This window comes from Drosophila subpulchrella, unplaced genomic scaffold (assembly GCF_014743375.2).
Source record: "Drosophila subpulchrella strain 33 F10 #4 breed RU33 unplaced genomic scaffold, RU_Dsub_v1.1 Primary Assembly Seq409, whole genome shotgun sequence".
Classification (NCBI taxonomy): domain Eukaryota; kingdom Metazoa; phylum Arthropoda; class Insecta; order Diptera; family Drosophilidae; genus Drosophila; species Drosophila subpulchrella.
In genome coordinates, this window is record NW_023665628.1 from 57,055 (window position 1) to 84,708 (window position 27,654).

General features: G+C 39.9%; 6 protein-coding genes across 6 annotated transcripts; all 6 read left to right on the forward strand.

Annotated features, from left to right (window-relative positions):
- Positions 1 to 336: 336 nt before the first annotated feature.
- LOC119562259 (trypsin delta-like) lies at positions 337 to 1,183 on the forward strand. The gene has a single exon (XM_037875435.1). The coding sequence runs from the start codon at positions 356 to 358 to the stop codon at positions 1,157 to 1,159; it is 804 nt and encodes a 267-aa protein (XP_037731363.1). The 5' UTR covers positions 337 to 355; the 3' UTR covers positions 1,160 to 1,183.
- A 189-nt stretch (positions 1,184 to 1,372) lies between these two features.
- Positions 1,373 to 2,148, forward strand: LOC119562252 (trypsin alpha-3-like). Its single transcript, XM_037875426.1, has 2 exons — positions 1,373 to 1,656; positions 1,701 to 2,148. The coding sequence occupies exons 1-2, from the start codon at positions 1,373 to 1,375 to the stop codon at positions 2,146 to 2,148; spliced, it is 732 nt and encodes a 243-aa protein (XP_037731354.1).
- A 505-nt stretch (positions 2,149 to 2,653) lies between these two features.
- LOC119562253 (trypsin-7-like) lies at positions 2,654 to 3,439 on the forward strand. Its single transcript, XM_037875427.1, has one exon. The coding sequence runs from the start codon at positions 2,654 to 2,656 to the stop codon at positions 3,437 to 3,439; it is 786 nt and encodes a 261-aa protein (XP_037731355.1).
- Positions 3,440 to 4,075: 636 nt separating this feature from the next.
- On the forward strand, positions 4,076 to 4,678 carry LOC119562254 (trypsin-like). Its single transcript, XM_037875428.1, has one exon. The coding sequence runs from the start codon at positions 4,076 to 4,078 to the stop codon at positions 4,676 to 4,678; it is 603 nt and encodes a 200-aa protein (XP_037731356.1).
- A 487-nt stretch (positions 4,679 to 5,165) lies between these two features.
- On the forward strand, positions 5,166 to 5,884 carry LOC119562255 (hypodermin-A-like). The gene is made up of 2 exons (XM_037875429.1): positions 5,166 to 5,515; positions 5,569 to 5,884. Exons 1-2 carry the CDS (start codon positions 5,166 to 5,168, stop codon positions 5,882 to 5,884), a joined length of 666 nt encoding a protein of 221 aa, XP_037731357.1.
- A 975-nt stretch (positions 5,885 to 6,859) lies between these two features.
- LOC119562258 (flocculation protein FLO11-like) lies at positions 6,860 to 9,170 on the forward strand. Its single transcript, XM_037875433.1, has one exon. It carries the CDS (start codon positions 6,860 to 6,862, stop codon positions 8,741 to 8,743), a length of 1,884 nt encoding a protein of 627 aa, XP_037731361.1. The 3' UTR covers positions 8,744 to 9,170.
- Positions 9,171 to 27,654: the final 18,484 nt, after the last annotated feature.

A 27,654-nucleotide genomic window follows, 5' to 3' on the forward strand; every position in this document is an offset into this window, starting at 1 on the left:
TTATTAATTTAAATGATTATAAAATGATTTGGGTGTTCCCAAGTGGCCCTTATCGCATCCATTTGGAAGCAACGAAGAGTTTCTCAAAAATTCTGTACTGTAAACTGTTTAAGGGGGCTTTAGGCTCAACAAAAGTCCCCCGTTTATCATGTCTAAATTATCTAACCTCATTCAAAACTCATCAAGATTCTTTAAATATTTAAATATAAATTCTTTGAATTGAAAATTTGTTAATATGCAGATATAAGAAAACAATTTCTAACCTTAATTAAAAGTAAGATAAAAACGAAATACCTAACGTTATGATGGACTATATAAAAAAGGAACTATTTCTTACAAAAGTCAGTCGAAGAAAATGTTTCGATCACTAATCCTACTCACTTTTTTAGCCCTACCTTTCTTAGTTCTCGGAAATCAAAGGATCATAGACGGTAACACAGTGAACATTAAGGATGCCCCGTGGTATGCCTCGATTCTGGTCAGATCCTATCTGAAATGCAGTGGAGTCCTTGTTTCAAACAACTATATCCTGACAGCGGCCAAGTGTGTGGATGGTAATAAAGTGAAAAACATTAAAGTTAGATTGGGTACCAGCAGCTGTAGATCTGGTGGATCGCAGCTAGGAATCTGTAGTGTGAAAATCCACAGCCAGTACTCCAGTTGGCGCTTCGACAATAATCTGGCGTTATTAAAAACCTGCGAGCAACTTAATGCCACAGATGCAATAAAACCCATCGAGAGGATCGACAAGTTGCCAGATGATAATTCCCGAGCCAATATAACCGGTTGTGGTGCCAGATCGGGAAGTTGGTTTGATGTGATTCAAGAGAAGAAGTCTGCGGGCATTTTCGATGGCCTTGTGAACCTATTATCCAATTTGCCTGCCCAATTGCACGGCACCGAAGTGAAAATCCTAAGCGAAAAGCAGTGCGCCGCAGACTGGACCTTTCCATTTCTTCTTCACGATGGAATCTCTGAGCTGACCATCTGTACCAAGTCTTCCCGCACGGGAGCCTGTTCCTTTGATATGGGGGCTCCCTTGGTCGTCGACAATAAGCTGGTGGGCATCCTTTCCAGGGCAGGCTGTTCCATCAAGCCAGATGTCTTTTCGAATGTCCTTAAGCACACGGATTGGCTGGATAGCAACATTAAGCTGTAATATTAAATATTTAAAATGAAAAAACACGTTTGATTTAAAACATAATTACCATACCATATATAATTACATGAATTTCTTAGAGCACAAAATAAAGAAGAACATTGCGCAACCGTTGAATATAGGTGGGGAAAATTAGAAATCAATTCCGAATGTCACCCGTGAAAGATCATATATATAGGAGTGATCAAGAAGTACCGGATTTATTGATGAAAAATGCTACAATCAGCTGGAATACTTCTTCTAACATTCCTATCCTGGTCGACTGCTGAAGTGGCTAAGAATGGCAGTGGCAGGTGTTCCCCTCGTGGAAAAGCAGCGAGGGTCGAGGAAGTGCCATGGATAGCTTCGATTCAGTCTAATAATACGCAATTGTGCAGCGGGGCAATCATCAATCCAAAATTCGTACTAATCACCGCGAATTGCCTGACAAACGTCAACATAACTACTGTCAAGGTGCTCGTTGGCAATCCCGATCGAGACTCGGGATCTTCTTTTGGGTTTGCAACGAAATCATCCATACGCGGAACCCAAAGCATACTAGCGATGACAATCTTTCCTTGCTGAAACTCTGTGAACCTCTTACCACCTCTGCCAAGGTCAAGGCCATCGATATAATCGACAAGCAGCCCGAGGAGGGAGCCAGGGGCTCAGTCGCCGGATGGGGTTCCCTCACCAAGGGGCGATTTAAGTCAAAAGACTGCTGGGCCAAGCATTCAAAGGTCCTGCGAAAAACTGATGTCCAGCTCTTAGATATCAAGGAATGCGCCACTCGACGAAAAAAGTCTTTTAGCAAGCTGAGCCTTTCGGATGCTAACATTTGCAGTGAAAAGCGGGATTTCAGTTGCTCCTATGATGCGGGATCTCCTCTGGTCATAGATGGCAAGCTTGCGGGTATAATAACCGCCGGCACTTGTTTGAGGAAGCCCGAAATCTATGCCAGTTTGTACAATTACAGGAAATGGATAGAAACCAGTACAAAGGACAAGTAATGCCCAGAAGCTGTATTCGTTTAATCATGTAAACTTCAAAAATTATATTTGCTTAAGAATATAAACATTCATTTTCTAAAAAGTTTAGCTCATTTTAGTTTTTTTTTACTTAGGACACATTTTCATAAGTAACCAATTAATGATTGGTATATAATAATAATCAAAGTATATTATTATTTTATACCAGATTCTTGTTGTCCCCTATTCTATTGATGTACGACCTATATATTATATATCATGCCATCTATAGTGATCATCATAGACCATCTAAGAGCGGTTTTCTAGTAGGTTTTAAATCAATGAAATCGTGAGGAAATTTTGAATTTATGCCCAACCTTTAGAGTAACATTCTTAGGAATTTTTAAAATATTGATTTGCTTTGGAAAATTGCTTGTGTCTCAATATATAAGTGAGAGAAACTAGAAATCAATTAGTGATTTCACAGTTGAAAGATCTTATAAATATATAAAAGGTGGCCAAGTAGTAACGGACTTATAATGCGAAAATGCTCCGGTTAGCTTGTGTACTCTTCCTAGCCATCCTGCCGTGGTCAGCAGATGCACAGAATGTGAATGACAACTGTGGGCTTTCTGGCAATGTAACGGCGATCAAGGACGTGCCATGGATAGCATCGGTTCAGCATGATAATAAGCACATATGCATAGGGACAATTCTTAACACAAAGCACATACTAACTGCCTCGGAGTGCCTGAAAAGCAGGAAAATACCAGGTCTTAAGGTTCGCGTGGGAAATGCCAATCGGGACTCAGGATTGGCTATGGCAGTTTGTAAGGTTCTACCCCATCCGAACTCCGTCGGCCAAAAAGGGTTCGGCAGCAATCTGGCCTTGTTGACCCTCTGTGAACCACTGACCCCCTCTGAAGAGGTCAAGGAGATCGCCATAGTTGACACAGAGCCCGATAAGGACTCCAAAGCCGAGGCCTCGGTCGCTGGATGGGGTTCCCTCAGCTGGTGGCGATGGATTGTAAAGCCATGCTGGACTGTCTCATCGGCGGTACTGCGGAAATCCAATGTCCAGCTCATGGATGTAGATAAATGCGCCAGTGAACGCAAGGGTTGGAATTGGTTCTCCAATCCACTGGCAACGGATCTTAAAGTTTGCACTGCTAAGAAGGAGAAGTACTGCTCCTTCGACAAGGGTGCTCCTTTGGTCATCGATGGCAAACTGGCCGGCATATTGGTCCTTGGCGATTGTGACCGAAAGCCCGATGTCTTTGTCAGTTTGTTCAAACACAAGACTTGGCTACAAGCTAATACTAAGGACACGTAATTACTGAAAGTTAGAGACACTATTAGCTGTCCTGCATAAAATCATATTAATTTTTTAGTAAACTGAATAATGTTTATTTAATCAAATAAACGTCACAATTTTGTATTATTACCTTATATTATGCGACGAGGGTATAGATATGTAGCAGGAGAATATCCCATGACATATAGAACTCATAAGTGGTAAGTCCCTTTCAGCACTGGCTTGAGTCTTTCGGGCTTACTGACTGGTTTTTTTTATTGCAAGAAAAAAATTATATATAATGAAAACTATAAACACATTATTCTGTAGGTTGCGTGATTTTTTACGCTAGCGTTGGTAAAAAATCAACCAGTTGGTAAGGCCATGGTTATTTCAATTAAATTTGAAAAAACATAGAATACCAGAGAGCATTGCGTAAGTGAGAAAAATTAAAAATCAATTAACCATGACACAGTTGAAAGGTCTTATAAATAGTGGAACCCAATCAATAACGAACTTAAAAAAAACAAAATGCTCCAAGCAGCTTTTGTACTTTGTCTAGTCATCCTGCCCTGGTCGGTTGTTCCAAACATTCGGGTAGGTGAATGTGAGTCGGCTGGCAAACGACCTTTGGCCAAGGATGTGTCATGGCAGGCATTGGTTGATTTTAAAAAAATGCACATATGCAACGGAGCTATTTTGAACACCAACTACATCCTAACTGCCTCGGATTGCGTCAGAGACAAATTACCATCTGATCTGAGGGTGCGATTAGGCCATACTGAGAAATTCACTGGAGATATTGCGGGAGTTTGCCAAGTAAAAATCCATCCTCAGTCCAGCAAAACAAAGCAGGGCAGCAATCTGGCCTTGTTGAAGCTCTGCGAACCTCTGGACCCCTCTGAAGATATCCAGAAAATCCCCATATTCTACAAGCAGCCTAAAAACGGGGCTGAGGCGTTCATCTCTGGATACGGATCCTATAACAACTCGTATTATACTTGTCAACCCCATATTTTACGAAAGAAATCTGTGCAACTGTACGATCTAAGGGCGTGTGCCGCTAGGCGAAAAATATCCGCTCCGACCATCAGCGTTACGGGTCTTAACATTTGCGCCGAGAAGAAGCAGAGGTTATGTTCCTTCAATAAGGGTGCTCCATTGGTCATAGATGGCAAGTTGGCGGGCATTTTGTCGTTTGGGGATTGTTCCATTGAGCCCGATGTTTTTGTCAATGTGTTCTATCACATAAAATGGTTGCAAGCCAATACAAAGTAGATATAATGGGCAAATTTTAAAAGTCTTTGCATGTACTTCAATAAAATAAAATTCATTGCATCTTTAAAAACTATTTTAGACGAACTTTATTTGGGAGCACTTTTGGACTTATGAAACTGAAATTAACTTAAAAGGTCATGGCAACATAGAGAAAAATGGGTCTGTAGTTAACATATTTTATGAATTTATATACTAAATCATGTTTAAGTTGACATGACTTTTTTAATAAATTCCAGTCATTTAGTCAATTACAAATATAGTTACAATTACATCTAATGAAAGCATTACTAAAGATTTTCTTTTTGAAAGACTTAAGTTTAAGTTAAGTTACAGAACCAGAGGTTGACATTTTAAAACTGAATGGGCACGGTGTTATACCGTAAAATATTTTTAAGCCGTTCAGCATAACAAATTCATTTTTAAGATTTTTCTCTGGTACGTACTATAAAATCCGCAGACCTCGGTGTAACCAATTTAATTCGCTATAATGTTGCTAAAAGCTCTACCACTCCTTCTAGGGTTATTCCTGCTCGTACTTTCCGATCCCGATCCCGAACCTGCAGTTTATGACGATGCAGAAGAGGAGATGGTTAAGTGCAACAATAGGACACTTGGTGGTACACCCGTGGATATAAACACAGCGCCATGGACGGCATCAATTTCGATCACGGAAAAAGCCAAGTGCGCTGGTATTGTCTACAATTGGAACCACGTACTAACGGCTGCCAAATGTGTGGATGGTTTTATGAACAAGGCGATAAAGGTGCGCCTGGGCAGCACTGATCGCAGCACTGGAGTTACCGAAGTCGCCGTTTGCAAGATCATCGTTCATGAGAAGTTTACCACCCACACCATTCACAATAACTTGGCCATGTTGAAGTTGTGTGCAGCCCGATCAAGCCCTCTAAAACGATCAAGAATATCCAGGTGATAAACAAGTTACCAGCAGATGGCACAAAGACAGTATCCCATGGCTGGGCATCCTTCCGATGGTGGGCAATGTTTTGGACCAAGTGCGTCGATGAATTGGCTCACAAGATGCTGAAGGCGGAAGTGAAGTTTTACAATCACAATAAGTGTCTGGGCTTGTGGCCGCAAACGAGTTTTGCCAGAGATACCAATCCCAACGCAAAAATCACAGAAGACTTGTTCTGCACCAATAAGGTCGGTAATGAATCCTGCTCCTTCGACATGGGAGCTCCCTGACCCTCGATGGCAAACTGCTCGGCATCCTGACCAGGGGCGGCTGCTCCCAGCGACCTGAAATCTACACCAATCTCATCAAGTTCAAGGCTTGGCTGGATAAAAATTCAAAGTAACAACGCCTTAAGTGAGGGTAAAATATTATAATAAATACATGTTAATTGGTAACGTTTCTTTCAATCAGCACATATTTTAATAAATATATCCTTGTCATTAGCTTCATGTAAAGCTACAGGTAATGGCCAAAGAAAAATCCAATTATTTATTAAAAACTAGAGAAACCATGAAAACATGCGTTTACACATTCAGACGAAAATGGCTAGTTAGACTCGGCTAGTAATCATTATCAAGAATTTACATACTTTATAATGTCGGAAACGCTTCTACCTTCTACCTGTTACATACTTCTTTCCGAATAAAATATACCCTTTACTCTATGAGTAACGTGTATTAATACATACCTTGTGTTGTTCTTAACGTAATGTAAAACTAAAGGTTGAAAACTAACCTCGGTTAAACCTTTTTAAAAGGGCACAATAAAATCCAATTTATTTATTTAATTATTCATAATTGTTAAAACTATGCAGTTCTGATAAAAGTAAGTAACAAGCAATACTTCCTACTAAGATAGAACTTAGAACAGAATAACTACTTATACACTGAAAAAAAAACAAAAAGTTTCTTATTCGCTTTTTAATTTATAAAACAAACCATTTAAAGACTATAAACTTTTATTTAAATATGAAAAAAAATGTTGTCCTTAAGTTGTTAATATGATTTTCATTAAATATTATTTTTTGGATTAAATTTTAATGCGAAGCACTGAATTCATTATGTAAGTACTTACATTTACTATTACACTTTTCTCAGTGTAGGCATACCATTACTCAATTTGAGGTATGACTTCAGCGATAAGAAGTGGGGGTTGTTTGCCTATAAAAAGAGTTTCCAAAGCAGAGCCTAACTCAGTTTGCTACAATGATCACGCTGGTGTTTCCCCTTCTACTGGCTGGTTTTACAAGGATTACCTTTGGTGATCCAGAGATCCAGAACCGCATCATTGGAGGCTACTATGTGGACATTGCTGATGCACCCTATCAGGCGGAAGTCATTATTGACGGCACTGCAATATGCAGTGGTGCCATCATAAAAGCAAAATTCATCCTTACGGCGGCTTCGTGTGTTTCTGAATACTATAGTTCGGTTCAAGTGCGTGTGGACACCAATTCCAGGGACTATGATGGTACGGGAACATTGGTGGATGTCTGCAATATCATCAGTCATCGTGGATACAATTACTGGCGCTTCGACAACAATCTGGCCCTGCTAAAGCTGTGCGAACCGCTGAAGACCTCGAAAACAGTGAATCCCATCGGCTTGTCTCAGGAACTACCGGTGGATTATTCCTGGTGTGTGGTTTCCGGCTGGGGATCCACCAGTTGGTGGGGCAGCTGGTGGGACAGGTGCTTTGGCAGTCTTCCAGACTATCTACAGATGGTCTGGGTTAGCGTCTACAATCGCGAGCAGTGCGCCGCGGACCGTGGAGTTTGGTTCGGTCTCTGGGATAATGGCATCTCATACCTAACCCTTTGCACCCAGTACGGCGCCGGAGGATGCTCCTACGACACAGGAGCTCCGCTTGTGAGAAATGGATATCTCGTGGGCATTCTATCCGAGGGCGGATGCTCAAAGAAACCCGATGTCTACGCAAGTGTGATTTGGTTCCAGAATTGGATAGAGGATAATACGGCCGACGATGTTACCACAACTCCGTCTAGTAGTACAAGTGTTAGTACTCCAGGTCCTACTTCTAGTTCTATTATTTCTACTAGTGATACACCCAGGACGACACCTTTACCTACATCCATTCCTGAAACTACTTCGAGTACAAAAATAACTCCTATTTCCACCGTTCCCAGTTCCACAATTACTACTAATACACCTACTACTACTTCAGCGCCTACTTCTGTTCCTGAAACCACTTCTGGTACTGAAATATCCTCTAGTTCCACTATTTCCAGTATCACAGAAACTATACCTAGTTCTACTCCTTCACCTAGTTCATCTCCTATACCTACTTCTAGTTCCACTGTTTCCAGCTCCACAGAAACTACACCAAGTACACCGATAACTACTTCCTCCACTACTGCTTCCAGCTCCACAGAAACTATACCTAGTACTTCTCCTTCACCTACTTCTTCTCCTATGACTACTTCTAGTTCCACTATTTCCAGTACCACAGGTACAACTAAGACACCTAGTTCGACTCTTTCACCTATTTCTACTCCGAAAGCTACTACTTCTGGTACTTCAAGTTCCATAGTATCCATTTCCACATATGTAACTAAAAAACCGATAACAACTTCTTCCCCTACTTCTACTCCTATAACTACTTCTAGTTCCACTGTTTCCAGCTCCACAGAAACAGCACCTAGTACAACTGTTTCACCTACTTCTTCTCCTGCAACTACTTCTAGTTCCACTGCTTCCAGCTCAACAGAACCTACACCTAGTACAACTGTTTCACCTACTTCTTCTGCTATAACTACTTCTAGTTCCACTGCTTCCAGCTCCAAAGAAACTACACCAAGTACTACTCCTTCACCTACTTCTTCTCCTATAACTACTTCTAGTTCCACTATTTCCAGTCCCACAGATATTACTATCACACCTAGTACTACACTTTCACCTACTTCTAGTCCTGAAACCACTTCTGGAACTGAAATTACTTCCACTATTCCCAGTTCGACAGATACTACTAATACACTTAGTACTACTAAGTTATCCACTACAAATCATATAGTTAGCTATAGTGATGAAGAAGGTGCTATTCCAGTGACACCAAAGCCTTTAGTTCCATAATTAAAAAACATTTATCATATTTTGGTATTCCATTTTATTTTGTGTTTTATCGTAATGGTCTAATAATTTTACATTTTGTTCTTAATATTGTATATAAGCTATAGAATCCTAACTCTTATCTCCAGACAAATCCATAAAATGTATAAATAAAAAGCTCCCACACACATTGTAAGTTCAACCGCGAAGCCTTTATTTATGTAACATTCTAGAAGTAAGCAATTTTTAATAACTATTTTCAAAATCGGGTTTATGAAATGCTAAATAAGTTCAGGTTAGCTTGCAAATGATTTAGATTTATATAAAATGCGCAGGTCACCAACACCAAATAGAAAACAAGAATTAATACATATGTATATGAGTTACATGATACTAATTAACACCCTTAATAAAAGAAAAACTGTGAAGCTCGATTTCAGAGTGAAGCTTATCTCGATTTATCCTCATGTGTTTGGCTTTTTTCTCCCGAAACCACAATCCTTGGGTTCCACTCAGAGTGTCTAAGGCTACGTCCATGGAAATGTCTACTACAACAGCCCCTGGACATTTGCATTATTCATGCTGGTCAAGTCAAACGGAAACAGAATTGAAGAAAGGTATGCGGCATGATGAAGTTGGGATACTCTTAAAAAATCAAAAAGTAAATATGGTCAGTAGTAGTAAAACGCTCCCATAAAATAGAGAAACCATCTACGAAAATGGTCAAAAGTGCTTGATCAAATTTCCAGCTCTCCCATATACTTAAGTTAATTAAAGTTTAGTTTTTGGTCGGCCAACAAGAAGCCGAAGACAAATTGAGGCATAAAAACTTGGAGACTTGGTGGGGTGGCAAGTCGTGATGAAGAGTCCCCTTAGGTTGACACCATTTATAAAGCTGCCTGGCAGCTGCCTGCATCCATTTGTGGCAAGTGCAACCGCGTTCAGGTTCTGCTCGCCACGTTCGGGCTGACAAAATCAAGATCTGGGGACATGGGATTTACTTGGGCCAGGTTGCCTCGCAGAGGAAAATACTTTTAGTGCAAATTGAAAAGTTCTCTCTGCTTAGACAAATATCTGCAAGAGTGGGCAGCTGCTGCAGATGGCCGATGCTGATGCTCCTGCCTCAAGGACATCGACACGAAAGCCGTTCTGACCATTTATCAGAATGTTATTGGCCGAAAGACAAAAAAAAAGGGGGGAAGGCAACGGGAGAAGGAAAACCAGGGAAAGGACAGCCGGGAGAACGAAGACAACTGCAATAAAATGCAATGTTTCTATTACAGCGATTTACGTGCGCACACCAACGCTGACAGACAGTGAGCACTCTATAAGCGAACAAGGTACTAGCGATTTTATAGAAAGTACGATTAAAGAGTCTTCAATTTAAGAACGTTTCTCCTCGATTAAGTGAGAATGCGAAATTTGAAGTAAAGAACATGTGATCTTGGTGTTTTTCCGCTCTCAATTATTCTAGGTGTGGGACTAACAATTACTAGCAATAATACAAGAATACCATAACTCATTAAACTCGAGTTAAAGTACGAGTAAAGAGTACTTTCTTCTTGAATTCAAGAACGTTTCTTCTCGATTAAGTAAGAATGCGAATTTTGAAGTTAAGAACATGTGCTCTTGTTGTTTTTTCGCTCTAAACTATTTTAGGTGTGGGTCTAACAATTACTAGCTATATCATGTATGTATACTCTTCGTCCCTTCTGGCGAAGATTCACTGTATCTCACGCTCCAGTCCACCCATTTAGCATCACCCTGCCGGGTGAGCAACATTTTTATGGCTTCTTGGACGAGCGGAATGTTCTGTTTTTGGGCAAAGCAAAGTTTTCATGGGTTGCTGTCCCTCGCGCTGCGACTTTTTGTAGTTGTTAGGTTGTTGGAATTGTTGGTGTTTTTGGGTTGTTTTTAACTAGCAGCAACTATAAGATAAGCAGCCGAAATGTTCCTCTTGCCGCTGGTCAAATGCATTTATTTCCCTTATTCTCCTCGTGTGCATCCATCGTTTCTTCCTTTTTTTTTTTTTTTGGCCATTTTAATTGCTGTTGAACTTGGTGTTTGGCAATTGGCCGGGCAACAAAACAAAACCCATTACACCAAAAAGACCGAGAGCAGCAAATCGAAGCAATATATTTGATTTAACTTGTTTGCACAAAATGGTTCTGTTGGCCTTTTTGCTTTTGGCGCGCACAAATATAAATTTGTTGACGCGCTTTGAAAACTATTTTGGGAATTGCGGAGATTTGTGGGAGAAAAGTAGAATTATTATGGCCAACAGAGCAGCGTTGCAACAATTTATGGCAAGTCGACCGAAGTATGTAAGTAAGTGCGAATTGAATTGCGAAAAATAAATGTTAACTGTATTTTGCACTCAGCATTGAAAGCCGAAATTAGTGCACATATAATGGAAGTGTTTAAATAGTGCTTTTTATTTTATTTTCAAATAATGTACTCTTATTGTTCAGTGGCAACCGCATGCAGGCGATTAAATATTTAAACTCTTTTTCTTTTTTTCTCCATTCACATATTATTTTAACCAAATTTTCATTTTCCAATTAAGTATAATATGTTTTTAATTCATGCACTAGGATATTTAATTGAATTTGTTATGCAAAAGCGATTCTCTTTCTTTCACCCCTTCTTTTTTTTGTAGTTTGCCGCCCAACAACGAAACAATTAAATTTCCCTCCTTATTTGAGAGCCAAAAATAGGGGGCAAAAACATTTAAATTAGGATTAGTTCCGTATGTGCGTGAGCTTTTAAATCAAAACATATGCAAAACATAGACGACGGGTGCAGTCAGCGGGATGCCTTTTTGGCCATTCGGCATATTTCTTTACGCCGCGGGAATATTGATTTGGCCCTGTCCAGGGGTAGAGGAAGGGGATGGGGTTTTTGTCACACACATAAATTAATATCCTAACAACATTTGTAACTGAGCAGTCGTTGCCCGTTGGTCATTGCCCGTGCCGTTTTCCATTTTCCGCTCCGGAACCCCTCGACCATCCCGGACAATCAGAGACATTTGGTGTCCGGCACGTCGTCGCGCGCATTTTCAAATTATATTATTTTTGAATGGCTTTTTAGAAATTAATAATTACATATGACAACCCTGTGTGTGCATGGGTGTGTGTGGGTGGGGGAGAGGCAGTGGGCGTGGCCGGTTGGACGTGGCACTTAATTTTTTGTATTATGCAACTGTCAGCACCCCGGCTTTAATGGCCATTTAAATTGGCACAGCCAGCCATAATAAACTAAAGCTTATGGGAAAGAGCTGGAAAGATTTTCTAAAAAGGGGAACCATTCTTCCTAAGCTTATTTAATTAAAATTGTTGGATAAGTTTAACTGTTTTTTTCTTTAATGGATCTGTACTACCCTTAGGAACTCCAAAAGATAAAATATTTCAAAGGAAATGTTCAATGTATCTAGCTTTATTATTTAGATAGTTATAATTATTTGTAAGATTGTACTCAACCAAGCTTATACAGTGCACTTTAGGGACTTCAAGGAACCCTAAACTATAATGAAAGGGTCCTCTCGTTGCATTCAAAGACGCACTGATGGCTTTTTTCAAAAATGTATCTTCATAAGGCACCGTAGGTTCCAAGAATGAATAGTTTTTGTTTTCTACATATACATATGTTTACTCTTTTTCAAAGAATGTTTTGAATAAGTCAAAAAAGCAAGAATGATTTTTAGGAAAATTAGTACTTTTAAAAATTTTTGTATGATTAAATATTAAAAAAACTTTGAGACGCAACGACACATTCCTAAAAAAAAATTAGATACAAGATATAAGATATAATAATACATTTATTCCATACAAAAATTTACCAAAAGGACGAGGGTAAGGTTTATTTACTTAGACCACCCTAATGTTCATATGAAATTAATCAAGAGGTCAATACTTAGGTCAGTTCCTTTAACAAATGACTTAAGCTACCAGGCTTTGTAATTTTTCGATATTGTAGGGAGGTTTCCTTTCCACATTCATTTCTTTACGACTATTCCCTTCTTGGTGGCATCTTTTTTTGGGGTCCCCGTACGCAGACCGCCGAATGGTTGTGGATCCCGGTCGGAGACCCAGAGACTTGGAATACTTTGGGATCTCTCCCCCATTATTAATTGCTAACGTGCGCTGATTTCTTTGCTACACTTTTTGCGGCTCTCCATCTTCCTGTTTGTTATTTGTTGCTGCCCTCCTTTTGGCCAATGTTCAGTGCCATTTAACCCTTTCGCTGGATGTGGGTTTGGATGTTCGTTTGGATGTTTTCCACTGGCTGTCTTGTCCATTTGGCCCGGCAGTGACATTCATGCACCGGCGAGCAAAGCGTCGCCCCGGCAGCTGAGCGAGGTCCATGGCCAAAAGGGAGTTGGTAGCGGCGGCTCAGTTTGGCAATAAATCAATGCATGCCATTTGGCTTGGGACAAGCGGCTTTAAAGGCTACGTATTTCTGCAGCATTTAATGCACTCGTTTTGTACTCGGAACTAATGACAAAACCATGTCAAACGGAAGCCATGGCAATGCGGTTGAGCTCCGTTAATTAGCTGCATTTTTACGCGTTGCGTTTGGCTATTGTTTTAACTCTGACTTTGATGAGTCCACCCGCAGCGACACATTAGCCAGTAATTTAAGTATGTGTTGGTATTAAAGGAACTCATATAACTAATTTGTATAAAATAATAGTATATATGCTTTAATTGGAATTTAAATATGGTTGCCCTTAAGAGATATATTTTTATATCAAATAATATACCTTACAATGTCATTCAGATGACTAGCATCTTTGTCGAATAGAAAAAAAAATAGTTTTAACTACAGACTAATATTTCAAAACGTTTTAAAAATCTTTGTCGTCTTAGGAAATTTATATTAATGGAGAAAAGGAGAAATATTCTGAACATACAATGTTTCGTCGCATGCGACCCTGTCTATAAACCCCAAGTGATAAATAAATATTATATTTAAATAGTTATATATAGTTATAGTTATATTATAGTTATAGTTTGAAAAGAGTTTCGGGGTTGATTGATATTACTAAAACCTATTTGGAGCTGCACAAATTAATGCAAATATGTATGACCGATTTGGTTTACGTACATTTTAAACATTTACTTTTGGATTAAAATTACAAAATCTCATTAAATTTGTCAATATTTTGCCACTGTCTGCACTATAGTTGAATTTGAAGAATTTAAGATCGCACACTTGCCGCAAGCAGGCTAAAATGCAACAAGCAATGGCCAGGCAACAGCACATTATAAATTCTTATTGTAAATACGCCTCAACAATGGAACTCTAGCCGAGAATGCAGTTGCAATTTAGTTACTTCCAGCGGTTTGGCTGCCATGGAATGTTGGATTGTGGTGCCAAGGCCAACAATGGGCCATCTCCGAAATATATTGGAAAAAACTGAAAGCTGAATGGCAAACACACCGAAGCGGAGGCTCTTTTCCGGCTGCAATAAATCTGAAAAGGAAGAAAGGGGGCGGGGCAGGATAAGTGGTGTTGCCTTACAAGTTGCCATGACATTGTCATGCATATGAAGTGCACGTACAGGTGCACTGAAAAATATTCACTAACAAGAATATGCTAAATATGAAGCTCTGCCAGTGTCAATTTTACACAGATAAAAACATGTGAGAATCAATTTGATATTCTCAGGTCAAAACCGATAAATGCATTTTGCTTTTCCGCACTCTCTGAAAAAAATCTAGATGGTTTCAAAAATTATTGTCCCAGAAATACTTGTTCAAACAACTTACTTTGAACATAATACTTTTGAAATACCATATAGTTATTTAAATTTTAAAGAATATCAACATATCTTTTTTCTCAAAACGAATATTGATTGGTGTTAATAATATATATAGTCAATTTGTATGCAAAATGTTACATTTTAATATCATCATGACGTAAGGATCTGAAAGATGTTTTACCAAGTACACGATTTTTCTCAGTGCACCTGCATATGCATCTGTGTGCACAACATAAATGCATGCTCACACAGATACTCACGCAGACCCGGGCATTATCAGGCTGCCTTTTAATTGCAGTTACAGTTGCAGTTGCCTTGGCTTTCTGGCCATGTTTACAAGCTGCGCCAATTTCGCACAGCTATTAAATATTTTTCCAACTGACCCCGACTTCATCCATCCCCTTGCCCCTTGCCCCTTGCCCTTTCTCCCTTTCTCCCTTATTGGTGAATTTGTTGCACAATTTAAGCCGTGATTGTTTCGGCCGCTGCGCTGCCAGCGACTCATTTTAATTTAATTTCTATTTAAATTCATGTCATCTATGCGCGAACAAACTTTCCGCCAACAAATTTTACGGCCAACACTCAGCTAGCAGCTCTGGGCTTAATTACCCCTTGCTTATCAAAACATCTCGAAGAAGCAGCAGAGAAGCAGTAGATGTGGGCCAGTGCCGACGACAGTCGAGTTTCCTTAATGAATTATTTAATCTGCGCCCCTGCCTTTCCGCTTTTCCGCTTTCCCAACCCCCTCCCCCCTAAACGTCTCGTCAGCCACTTGGCAAAATTTTCTCGGTTCGGCTAACCGACATTTTTTGCGCCCGACTTGTCAACCCCATCAGCGAGGTGGACAAATAAAAAAACACGTTCGGAAAAACTTACATTAAGGTAATTGGTCCACCGAAGCAACACACACACTTCCAAAAGTGTCTTTTTTTTAGCCAGGAAAAATGTAATAATTTATAAGCTCTTTACTGTCATTTACAGCCATTACTTAACCATGCAATGCTTAAAAATCAACTTTATGTTTACCATATGGTAGCCTTTTAGAATATTCACACAATGTTATTATAACAATATAACATTTTTCCAAGCCATATATTTTTATAAATTTGTATTTTATATCAGTTATACATATTGAAGTTTGTTTAATAATAATATAATTAATATATTAAAATTATATGGCTTATGTGGAGGCTTAAACATAAAAAAAACTAACACTAATATGTTAACTAACATTTGGAGAAATCAGGAATAAAAGACATTCTTTATTAAATGTAATAATATTACACTTCCTTATAGCTTAAAGTATTCATTTATTAATGCGTATATTTCTAATATATTTAGCTGAACCTCATCGAATTCAGTTCATCAAATTTAATGTCAATCAAAATTAGGTTCTAACTAACCTTTAACTTGTCGTTATCGAGGAATACGCCAAAGTCAATATTCCCCCTTAAAGGCCAGAGGAGAAAAATGCTTAAGCTAATGCAAATAGGCCACAGAACCTGGCCGACTTGCGGTTGAGGCTGTGCCAGCCATGGAGGCTAATAAGTTAAACGACACCGTGACACAGTTACGAGGGCACATATTAATGCCAAGGCGGCGTGCTGCCCGCCAAACTGGGATCTCAGGATCTACCTCCTTCCAAAGAATGGATAAGGAAGGGGATGGGAAGGGGATGGGAAGGTGATGGGAAGGGGACGGGAAGGTGATGAGGATGAGATGGGAAGGCGACTCCGTGGGTGGTACGGCTGAGTGAGCGTATTTGTTCACCTATTTACCGCGCAAATGAAGTTGAAAATAACTGTGAAATGAAGATGAAGTGCCTTAGTCAACAGGAGCCGAGGCAGCTCAGCAGAGCAGAACACTGGCAGAGTGGCGGCAGAGCGGCGGCAGCGGCAGAAGGACATCCCAGACAGGCCGGCGCCTAAATGGAATGTAAATATTTGAGCAGCGACACAGCAACGGTAGCCTTAACGGTCCTTTCCCCTGGAAAAGAGTGAGGGCTGGGGAAAAACCAAGGAGCATAGGCTTCGGCACTGACTTGTTGGCAACTTAAGTGTCCGTGTGTGAGTGCCACAGCACATCTACATCCATGCATGCCAGCTTGGGATATACACCGAGGAAAAACTTCCCTTCTAAGATCTAATAGAAAATACTTCCAAACGGTCCAAGTTCTAAACATAAAAAAAGTTTGTTTAATTTTAAGCAAAGCAACTTACAACTCACATGAGAATGCAATTTGTGGTCGTTTTAAAAAGTTCTATCTTCCTTTTGGTTTAAAAAGTTATAGCTTTAAAAACGGCCCTGCTTAATATAAATCTTTGTTTTAACATATTCTAGTCTTATGGCCATATGAACCTTACTCTAATTTTGACTAACTAACTAGTTTTTAAAAAGGTCATGGCAACCTAGAAAAAAAGGTACATTATTATATTAAATTAAAAAAAAAAACCCTGTTAAACCTGTTTTAAATAAATCCAGGTAATTGGATGGATTCGAAGCAAGTGTTGCATGGCCTTTGGCAATGATGCAAATGAAATTCAACCATCTAATAAATATGGACATATGTGAATCACCAGCTTAATTAGCAAGACGTATTTCGTTTAAACTTCCTTAATTTTTAATTATTTAAGCCTATTGCTATCAAGTTAAACAATTATAAGTTTAATTTTCCACATAAATCCTTTCGGTTGATTCTGTGTTCGCCATGCGTCTCATTTAAGCCAAATTAAGCTGACCTGCATCAATCCCGTTCTCGATTTCTCCAGCCAAATATTTTCCCCGTGTATGTGGTAATGTGTGGCTGTGTTTAACTTGGCAACCGTATGTTTATTTTAGCGCTCTCCCGCCTGACAGCTTCACTCCCCAAAAGGCCTTAAGCGGCTAAACAATGGCCAAGTGAAGCCATTGAAGGACGACGTGCTCGACGGCTCCAAGATCTGTTTGGGTGTTGGAAATTAAAGTCAATTAAAAGACTCGAGATGTCTGTACTTACGTGTGTTTTATAGAGCAACTGGAGTAGGTGCTGGGCAATTCCGAGCCATTTTTTGGCATAAATCAAAACGAGCAGCGTGAAGAAGGACGCTTCCTTTGAGTATAAGTAAGTTCAAGGCGTAGCACTAATGTGCAGTGGGGCCCAAAAGTAGGCAACACTTTTGAGGCTAAGCAAAGGGGGTCGAGTAGCCTGGCTTAAATGTGAATAGCGTCTCTGAGATTGAGACTGAATGTCTGCAAAGCCCTTCCAGTCAAGAACTTAATTAGTCCTAGAATATTCTCTGTAAGCCAACAAACATCAAAGCCAAATGCATCAGCTAAAATTAGGGAACTATTTTAAATAGAGCAAGGCGAAGAAAGTTTTTGGGAGGCTAAAAAGGAAGATGGGCTTCAGTTATTGGGAATGGCAACGAGTGATTTAAGCTTAAGCAGTTATAATGAAGAATTTCATAAATCAAATATAATATAATTGGGCTAGTGCTTAAAGATTAAATTATTTAGTGAGTGAAAATTGTTTTATTTTAAATTTTTAAGTTAAGTTAGTAAATCTGTCTCACTTGGCTTTAAGCTATTTAATTACTAATGGAATTTAAGTTTCATTTATTGGGAATAGCAATAAAGATGGCTTTAAGTGTGTGAACAGATTTAAGGACCATTTTATTACGTTTGATGTCTGGAATTGAGTGCGTCACTTGAGCTTTTATTCGTCAAATAAGCCACAAGAAAGCGGATTATTTATTTTGAATGCAGAATGTTGAATGGAGGTACTACCTGCCCCACAGAAGAAGAGTAAATAACGCACTTCACTTGCACTTCCATTTGGATCCCGGGATAATCTACTTAGAATCAACTGGCAGTCTGTTTGAGAATCTTTTCAATCGGCTGGAAAATCGCTTATGGACAAAAGTCTCCTTCAGCTCCTGCTGCTGCCTCCATCTCCTGGCAGAGTTTTCATTTAGCTACATTTAACGTCAATTGTTTTATGACTACCAGAGCAGCAGGAAAAACAAAGTCGGACAAAAGAAAGAAAAAAACTAGCATGCCGAAAAAAATAGAAGACGATGATTTATTCAACGCGAAGCGGTTAAAGGAGCAAGGGGAAAAATAAATCTTAAAAAAGAAACACAAACTAAAAACTTAGAAGAGAGCGCAGAATTCGCTAAAGTTGCGTTTTCCTTGGCTTTCCTCCGGCGCCAGTCTTTTGTGGAGTTTATCTTGCGGCTGTGGTCGTACTGCATCCACCTGAATTTTACCATGGCCCATGGAAAATGGAGCTTGGAGCATGGAGCAGGTGGCGGCCATTCAGGTGGACTCACTGATGATGTGGTCACGCTTTTCTAAGCGTTTTCTTATCGAGGGAATGAGAAAAAGAGAAACGGCCACGTGACCGCACGCTTTTCCAGATTTTTCACTAAAAGATTTGCAGCATTTCGGCTGCGGCCTTTTGTTGCAGTCGCCTTTTAGCCTTTTGGATTTTAGCCTGGCCGCTTGGTTGCTTGGATGCGGTGCCTAATGGGCAACAGTGCGGCTGAGTGGTTTGGCTTAGCGCCGAGTCCTTGACAAGGCTCTCTCGCTTTGTTTGTAATTAATAACACTCGAAGGTTTTCCATTTCAGCCGCACATTTCCATAATTAAAAGGCAGCAAAATCGCACATTGCCATGCGGCATTGGCTTTAAAGATTCAGCAGATTGCAGCAGCGAAAGGCCTGCATTCCTGCTCGTAAAACGGGTTTAATTTCATGCAACTCGAAAGTGGCAATAAAGACGATGAACGAAGGGAATACCGACATGTACACACATTGCAGGTGGTGGCCTCGGGGCCTCAAGGATTCCAGGATTCTGCGAGTCGCAGGCCATCAAATGGCAATGAAGATGTTCTGGCATTCCGTTGCAGACTCTGTGCGAGTTCGTGCAACAGTTTTGCCATAGAAATCTTTCAATTTGCCTTCAGCTGCCCGAATACGGATAGGATAATGTGCCCAAGTGTTGGGGCGCAAAAAAAATAAATACTCAGCCAGAGGAAAAGTCGACAAAAATCGGGGGGGTAAGAAGGCGAAACAAAAAAAAAAAGAGAGGCTATAGGGTGGCAGCTCAATTGCAGGACAATCAGCACAATTGATTTCCCCAAAGTGCCCGCTTCCGGGCCCCTCTGGCAGCCCAGCATTAAAAGGATTTAATGCCATTTAAGCCAAACAATGTGAAGACAGCAGAAGAAGCCGTCGAGTGGCAGCAGCAGAAAGCAGAAAACGTCAAAAGAGTCGAAACGGCGAAGCGGGCGAATCAGCGATTCCGCCCCTGCCGATCCCCCTGCTTTCACCCAGCTTTCTCCCTGCTTGCCACTCGGCAAAAAGTTTATCAATAAAATAACTTGTCGGCGAGCGGACTCGGGAAGTCTCGAGACCCTGCGAGTCCTGACTGCTGACTCCCTGACTCCCTGAATCTCCGCCAAGTCAAGTCGAAAATTGCAGAAACTTTCTGTCACAGAGAGTTCTGCCCATCCTTCATCCCTCCTGCTCCTTTTGGTCCTTCTTAACCCCTTCTACCCACCCTCCGCCAAGCTAACGGACTGCCAGCTGGCTTGTCAACATCCAAAGGACAATTCAAGTGCTGCAATCCTCGAGAAGTAACTTCAATTGCACTCATAGTTTCGGTCGACTCTCAAAATTGCCATATGACGTATACGCCATGTATGACAATGGCAAACCGACCTGATGTCTGATACCATCCGAGGAGCCCCTCTCGAAACGAAACCAACTTTCCGGCTCCGTCAATTAGTGCAGCTTGTCGGGGGGCGTGGCCGGGTGGGCCTGCCCTGCAATTCCCCCGAATTTGTCTTCCCAAATTGATGGTGCATCGAGGTTTTGCCATCACACATTGACAAGCCGGCTAATTCCATAAAACGATTTAAATATGGCATGCAATTTAAATGGACTTCAGGGAAAGACAAATACAACTTTTAGCTCAGTACTTTAAATACCGGTGACGATTGTTCGGGGTGGATAGAAAGTTAAGTTTATGGGACTTTTCAAGAACAAATCCTTAGCTGACGTATGTGAATTTTTTAAAATATATTTATGAGGAACTTAAATGAAAATATGCATCAAAAACTTTAAGAAACACTCAATTAAGCCAAAAGTTTACTTATTTTTTTACTTATTAAAATATTAAATTGTAGGTCCTTGATCTGCAACATTAAAGAAAAACCAAAGAAATCCTTTTTGTTTTACTAAATTCTGATAAAATGAAAAATAAATAAATATTTTTTTTTAATACGTTCGGTTTGTAATACAACTGTGGGTCGATTTCTTTTTATTACGTAGTGCGGGTTTGGTGTACAAAAAAATCAAATAAAGATAAGCATTTACATTGACAGTATCCAACACAAAATCTATTTCTTATGCTTTGTTCAATTTATAAATTCCTACATATGTTTTGTCTTTACATGAACTTTTTTTTAAAACAAGTAACAGCATTTTTCTTGAAGACAACCTTCACCCCTTCCAGGTAACAAATCTCTCTAAATCCAGGTGAAAGCACACCGATAAATTATTTAATAAACATCCCTACGTGACTCTGACTGTGACCTTCCGCTGGCCACTCGAGGCGACCAGGTGAGAGTGCCGAAGCCAATCCACATACCAATCCCAATGCTAATGACCATTTCCGGAAGGAAGGCAAGGACGTAGCCAAGTGTCAGCCTCGGACTTTTGTTGCACTCCCGACTTTGGATTGTCTCAAGATGTTTCTTCTTTTATGCATGAGGACCTGCAACATTTTGTAGGCCTTCTGCCCAATTTGAAGTCGAAAAAGGGAGGCGAAACGGGCTGGAATTGGGGAAAACTTCGCTGGGCGTTTCGGCAATTTGCAAGTTGACTTTCCGCCGGGTAAGTGGCGAATGTGAAATTGTTTTGCTAGTGGCAATAAAAATGAAGGCAGAACAAAGGCAGCCTGACAGCCGAGAGACAGCAGACGAGATGGCTATAAATGGCTTGGCTCCAAACCCCTTCCACAACCCCTTCCCAACCCCTTCTCGCCCTGCTTTTCCACTCACATGGCTGACTTAAACAAATGACTTTGGGTAACGTCCTTTTGCTTGTTTATGCATAAATTCTAAATAATCCTGAAAAGTGAAATGCGCCAAAAATGCGCTGTGCTCTTTGCCACATTTTCGTAATGTTTGCCAGTAGGATTAGTTGATTCCAAGTGGGTTGGAACCTCTGCAATGCTTATTTCCTCTATCTGTCTCTTTCCAGCCACGCCTCCGCCGCCGCCTACGCCTCTTTCGCCCCCACCGCGAGGATACTAAATATCCTTGGCATATGCGTAATAATGCTGCGTTATCAATTTATCCTTTGTTACTCGAATGAAACTTCCCTTTTTTTCTGGTTTCAGTTGTATTTTTTTTTTCCTTTGCGAAAAATTCAAATTACGTCAAAAATATCAAGTGAACCGCAATTTTCGTGCTACCAGCCATTATCCTTATTTTGCCGTTGCAGCCTTGTTTTTGTACATATTCTGCAAAAGCCTGGTTCACGGCAAATTTTCAATCAATTGCTACTCTTTCAATTTCATGCATGAGAGCTGCCTAAAAGGTAAAATGTTAGTTGACCAGCCACCAAGCTTCTGCCACCAACCCCCTATTTCGCCGTCTGCCAAAGGGGGGAAAAGCCCCCGGAAAATGGAAAATCACCCCGCCCATTGTTGCGGCTAAAATTGAGGTATTCAAAAACTTTTACGGCCCAGACGGAGATGGCTCGACTTGCACTCGCCCACCCACTTGAATCGTTTATTGTTTTAATTTTACTCACAGGCCAGGCGGCAAAGGCATTTGCACATTGTTTACCATTTACCATTTACCATTCACCATTTCGGAATTTGGCTTAGAGTGCACATTTGTTGGCCAAAAGGGTTGGGGGAGAAGAAAAGTGTTAGCATGCCATAAGTGAAATTGACTGACGCCTGTGCGTATGCAACATAATATTACACAGCCGTATGGATAGATCCTTGATGGAGATATTGGTCGAAGCCATCGGCTTTCTAGAACACATTTCAAGATACCAAACCAGGTCCGGTGGCAATCCTATGACTACTCTACCTGTCAATTAACAACGACGGAAATTACTTCAACAATAGCCATTGTTATTAGTTATAGGAGTCAGTAACCCACTCTGATTGATAAGTTCCCCCAACAAACAGACTTGGTTTGGGCCCAAGAACCTAATTAACCAGAAACTAGGAAGGGGGCAGTATGGTACTTATCTATACCCCTATTTTCTCTTGAATGTCTTAGTAAATAAATATTACTTATAATACAGCACTTAAGATTATTTTCGATAAGATTAAACATGCACCAACTTAAAAAAAATTTTATTTATATAAATAAATTTACATATTAATATCAAACATAAAATTATTGTATTTTAAAAAGCTAAGAATTTGAAAAGATTTAAAGCTCAAGAAACTGTTTTTTTTAAGCTATAAACTTTTTGATTCCACTGAGAAAACAAAATGACCTACAATTCCAAGAAATCTTAACTCAACTTATAATTAAATAAATTATTAATAAAGATAAATTAGTTATATTTTTTTTATTTATTTTTGTTTAATTGTGCTTACGACATTTTTGTATAGCAACTTCAACATTGTAAGTGAAAGGGCACAGCAACACTTTCTTTCTTTCTCAAAAATATTTTATTGCCCTTCTAACATGATTTAACCAAAATAAAAATGTCAGTGTCATAAAAAGATACCCACAAAACTAGTTAAACTCTTTTCTAATCAAACCCTCCTAAACTTTACACCTTTTAGGATCGACTGTTCAGTGCTTACCACACACTCAAAAGACTGCAGTCCTAACTCTCTTAAAAATTCATTGGTCTTAAAGTGGCCTAGTTAAAGGCATTGGCAATCAACAATGCTTGTTGGTCAAATGGAGCCGAATGGTTGCAACTGCCACGCCCCCATCTCCACCGCCCCCCGCTGGGTTGCAATGAAGCCAAGGGCAGCCAGCCGTCCAGTGGGCGAAAAACTGCTTTATTTTAGAAAATTTTGTGGCAGCAACTATGGCGAGTGCAACAATTTGTGCATTTCGCTACGGTCAAGAAGTGGCCGAAACAGCAAACTAAACAAAAACGGCAGTGGCTACAACAAAAAGTTGTTAATTTTTACGTAATGGGAAAAGTTTTTAATCTCGCCGGCAAAACCCGAAACAAACACATGCGAGAGCCCAATAAAATCAGGCTTTATGGTAACTCTGGCAGCAAATAAAACCTCAAATAGACCGGCGAGTAAACCAAAAAACCAAAAATACAGTTGCAGTTGCAGCTGCATTAACAGCAATAACAACAACTGATGAGTTTGAAATAAAAATTAAATTTTTGTGGCCACTTTCAGCCATTTACAATTAACAGGGTCGACCGGGGTCGAAAACTAATTTAGCCGGCAACCTCATAATTAGTTATGCAACCTATAAATTCGATTGGCAACCCATAAATAGTAGCTGTTGTTATCGTTGGTGTCATCAATAAGTGATAAACTTCAGACAAATTTGTCAAAATAACTGTCACAACATTTTACAAATTGCGGTTGGGTTGGTGGGCGGTTGTTTGTTGCAGCTGTTGATGTTCGTTGGCTGGCTGCCAGCAACATGTTGCAAAGGATGCCATGTTGCCGCGTGGCCATGAAGCAACATGTGGTGGCATGAAAATATTGGGAGGAAATGTAGAAGCCAGTACTGAAAGCAGTTTATAATATTTTGAATCACTTAATGAATTTAGCTTTTGAACTAATCATACATATCAAAGTACTTTATGGTTTTAAGAATAATTTATTCTTGATTCAAGCACGCACGCTCTCAAAACAAGAATGCTTAGATGTGGAATGCTTTTTTTATTGTATGCATAAGTTTCCCTTTTAAATAAAAAGTACTCTTTCAAGAACTATTTCAAAAGTATCATTGCTACATTAAGATTAATTACATATTAAAACCCTTAAATATATTTTTGTTCTTGAATAAAAATTCAAAACTACAAAAGGCTTGTTCAATTTCCATCTAATCATGTGTGTGTTTAATGTTCTTGATAATCCCTCAATTTCGCCAATTTCCACTTTGTAGTCCCACGACATCGGTTATTCCATTGCTTCATTAGCGACCGAAAACATTTGACCCATGTTGGGCCAACTTTTTATCATTTAAGCCGGAGCGACACATATCAGCCACAAAAACTAATCAGCACGCACTGTTGAGCTCTCCGCTCGGTTTGAGTGCGAATTGGGGCTTGGGTTTGCCTTTTTATTTGAAAACTTCTTGAGAGCATAAATTTCAATCCCGCGAGATATTTGAAGCAGCTGCAAAGTTGGCCAACAACAGCTCCAATTAAGCTGTGACAGTGGAGTGGCCCGAAACTGAAGTTCCAGCTCTGGAGATCTCTGGAGCTCGGAGCACGGAGCTCGGAGCTCCTCTTTTTTGGCCCCCTGGCGCGAATGGCTGGCAAAGTATTAAAAGTGTCCAAATGATGATTGTTTCGGTTATGGCCAAGCCCTCGGTTTCGGTTTCCATTTCAGTTCCAGTTTCACACCCGGCTAAGACCATCGAGTGCACTGGGAATTGCGCTGTCTGCGGTGTTGCTCCCTGACAAATGTCTTCCGTCTGGTTTTAGTTTGGGATCCGGTTTAACTTTTGGCACGCCCCTGGATTTATTTCAATTTGCAGCAGTTTCCCTGGGTTAAAGACTTGATTTTCACCCCATCGTCTGGTAATTATTCTTCATATTGATTTTCATTCCTCCGGTCAAGGAAGTGCAGCCGCAAGGAGTTGTTAATCATGCAGAATGCCGAGTTGTAGCAAGTACATGCCAAAGCGGGGGTTTATTTACCAGATTACGAGGGTTGCTTAAAAGGTTTTCTTTTTGTACATAGAATTGAGTCCCAAGATGTAGCATTTTATAGCTATAAAATTAAAACTTTAAGCGTGCTTATCTCGGAATGGTTTTTAACGAATATTATTTCGTTCTGGTCACGATTCCTGGTCATATCTTTTTTGCTACTTATAAAAATTATTATAATGTAGCTGATCAATTATATTTTTATTTATTTAAAATTTTTGAACTCCTTCAATGTTATTTTGCAAGTACAAAGGGCATTCTTAAATTTTATGTATTTATTATTGCCACCAGAATTTGTTTACTTTTCGCGAGCGACACGAAAAAATGTTGTTCAACAACAATGGTGGCATTTTTTACCCACATCCCCCCCATATTTATGGGTCCAGGGTATAAAGCTACCCGGGCTATGAAGTCAACGGCATCAGAGACAAGGGCGCACACAAAAACCCGCAGAAAGCAATTATGCTTAAATTAAAACTCATTCATTTGTGGGGGGTAGGAAAAGGGGTCGGAAAAAATTGCAGAATCCATAAGAGAATCGTTTGTTAACATATATATATATATACAAATGCGCATACAGATGAATGATAAATATGTGTGAATATGAAAATTCAATGCCAATGCCCAAATAAGTGAAAAATTTATGCAATTCCTTTATTTCGCTGGAGTTTTTTCTCATTTTCCCCGGCCAAAGAAAAATTGTTCAAATTCAACGGATGCTGCGGCATTTCGCTGTTTGTTCTAGCCCCTGCCATTTTATACCCCCCATTAAAATGAACCCAAAAATGGAGCTGAGAGAAATCAATGGCTAAAATATAAAGTACCAAAGTATACGGTCGCTTGGCTTGCATGGCGTATGCTTGATTTGTCGCACATTACGCATACGCAATGACTTTCCGATTGCAGCCAATTAGATGCCGAAACAGATGCCTTAAAGTTTTCAGTCCACCCGGCCCCCCATCTCCGAAACATGTATCATACACAGAATTTTGATTTGAAGTTGGGGCCATCATTTTGCCTGCTTTTGTGTTTTGTTTGGGGTTTTCTGTTTGTTCTGCCGCTCCTACTTATGCTTTCCCTCCTTTTATTCTATTCTTTATTATGCAGTAAACTTTCTCGGCAGCCGAGCAAAGTTTTCTTCAAAAACGGGCCAAAACGAGGGAAAATAATTTGTGAAAAAGAAAGTTTTTGGCGACCATATCCAGGAGAGAGTACGTGACGGGTACCTTAGACTAAATTCAATTTCATTGTGTTCAAACGGGGGGGGGGGGGGGGGGGGGGGATGTTTTAAAAGGGGGTTGTAATGCATACTTGGTTGCCTGGTTACGTGAGCCTGCTGAGCCTACTTGGCCCAAAAGGAATCGCCGTATGGCGGAATTGGCCTAATTAAAGACGGGTCAAAATTGAGTCCCAGCTGTTGCAGTTAAATATATATTACATAAATTCTATAAAACAGAATAATAATATAGAAATAAAACAAATCGGGGAATGGGCAAAATATACGAACCTCTTGGCCTGCTGACATCCTCGCTTTGGGGCAGCATTATGGCTATCATAACTCAGCCAGTCAAGTCCTTCATCTTCATCGCGCTCTAAGCTGCACTTTGCCAGTTTCTTTTCTCCCCTTTTTTTTTATTCGAGGTAGGTCCTTCTCGCCATTTTTATGGCCTTGTCAGGCGAGACTTGTTTGTTGCTGCTGAACTATTTAATAATGTTGGTATGCACTCTCCCCACAGCAGGAAAGGTGGCAAACCAAAGTTCATTTGCAAGTGTCTGGATGGGGATGAACCCTAAGGTAATTCAGGGTATACCCATCTGGAGTCTATAAAAGATATTTTTTTTTAATTCCAAAATCCATTTATGAAAAAAAATGAGTTCACAAGCATAAACCAAACCAAGCATAATTCCAAAGATTTATTTGACAATTATGTAAACAATCTTGGCAAATTATACAAATAGATTTATAAAAAAAAAAAGTTTACATAATTTAAAGGACGTATATGCTGTGCCTGTCAAAAAGGCAATTTAATCAGATTTTCAAGCCATCGAAATTCCAAAGACTTCCTTAACAACTGGCTATATTTTTTTTACATGGCACTTCCTGCTTTTATATGACTTTTTTAGTGGGTATAATGCAGTCCCCTTCATTTCATATAAGCCACAGGATTTTTTCAGCAAGAGCCTGCCTGCAGGAGCGCATCCCAACTGCAATCCACTTTTGCACTTAGCAGGGATAACGTGCGGCTTTTTGTCAGGACAACAAAGGGGCGATGGGAAGGGCAGGGGGATGT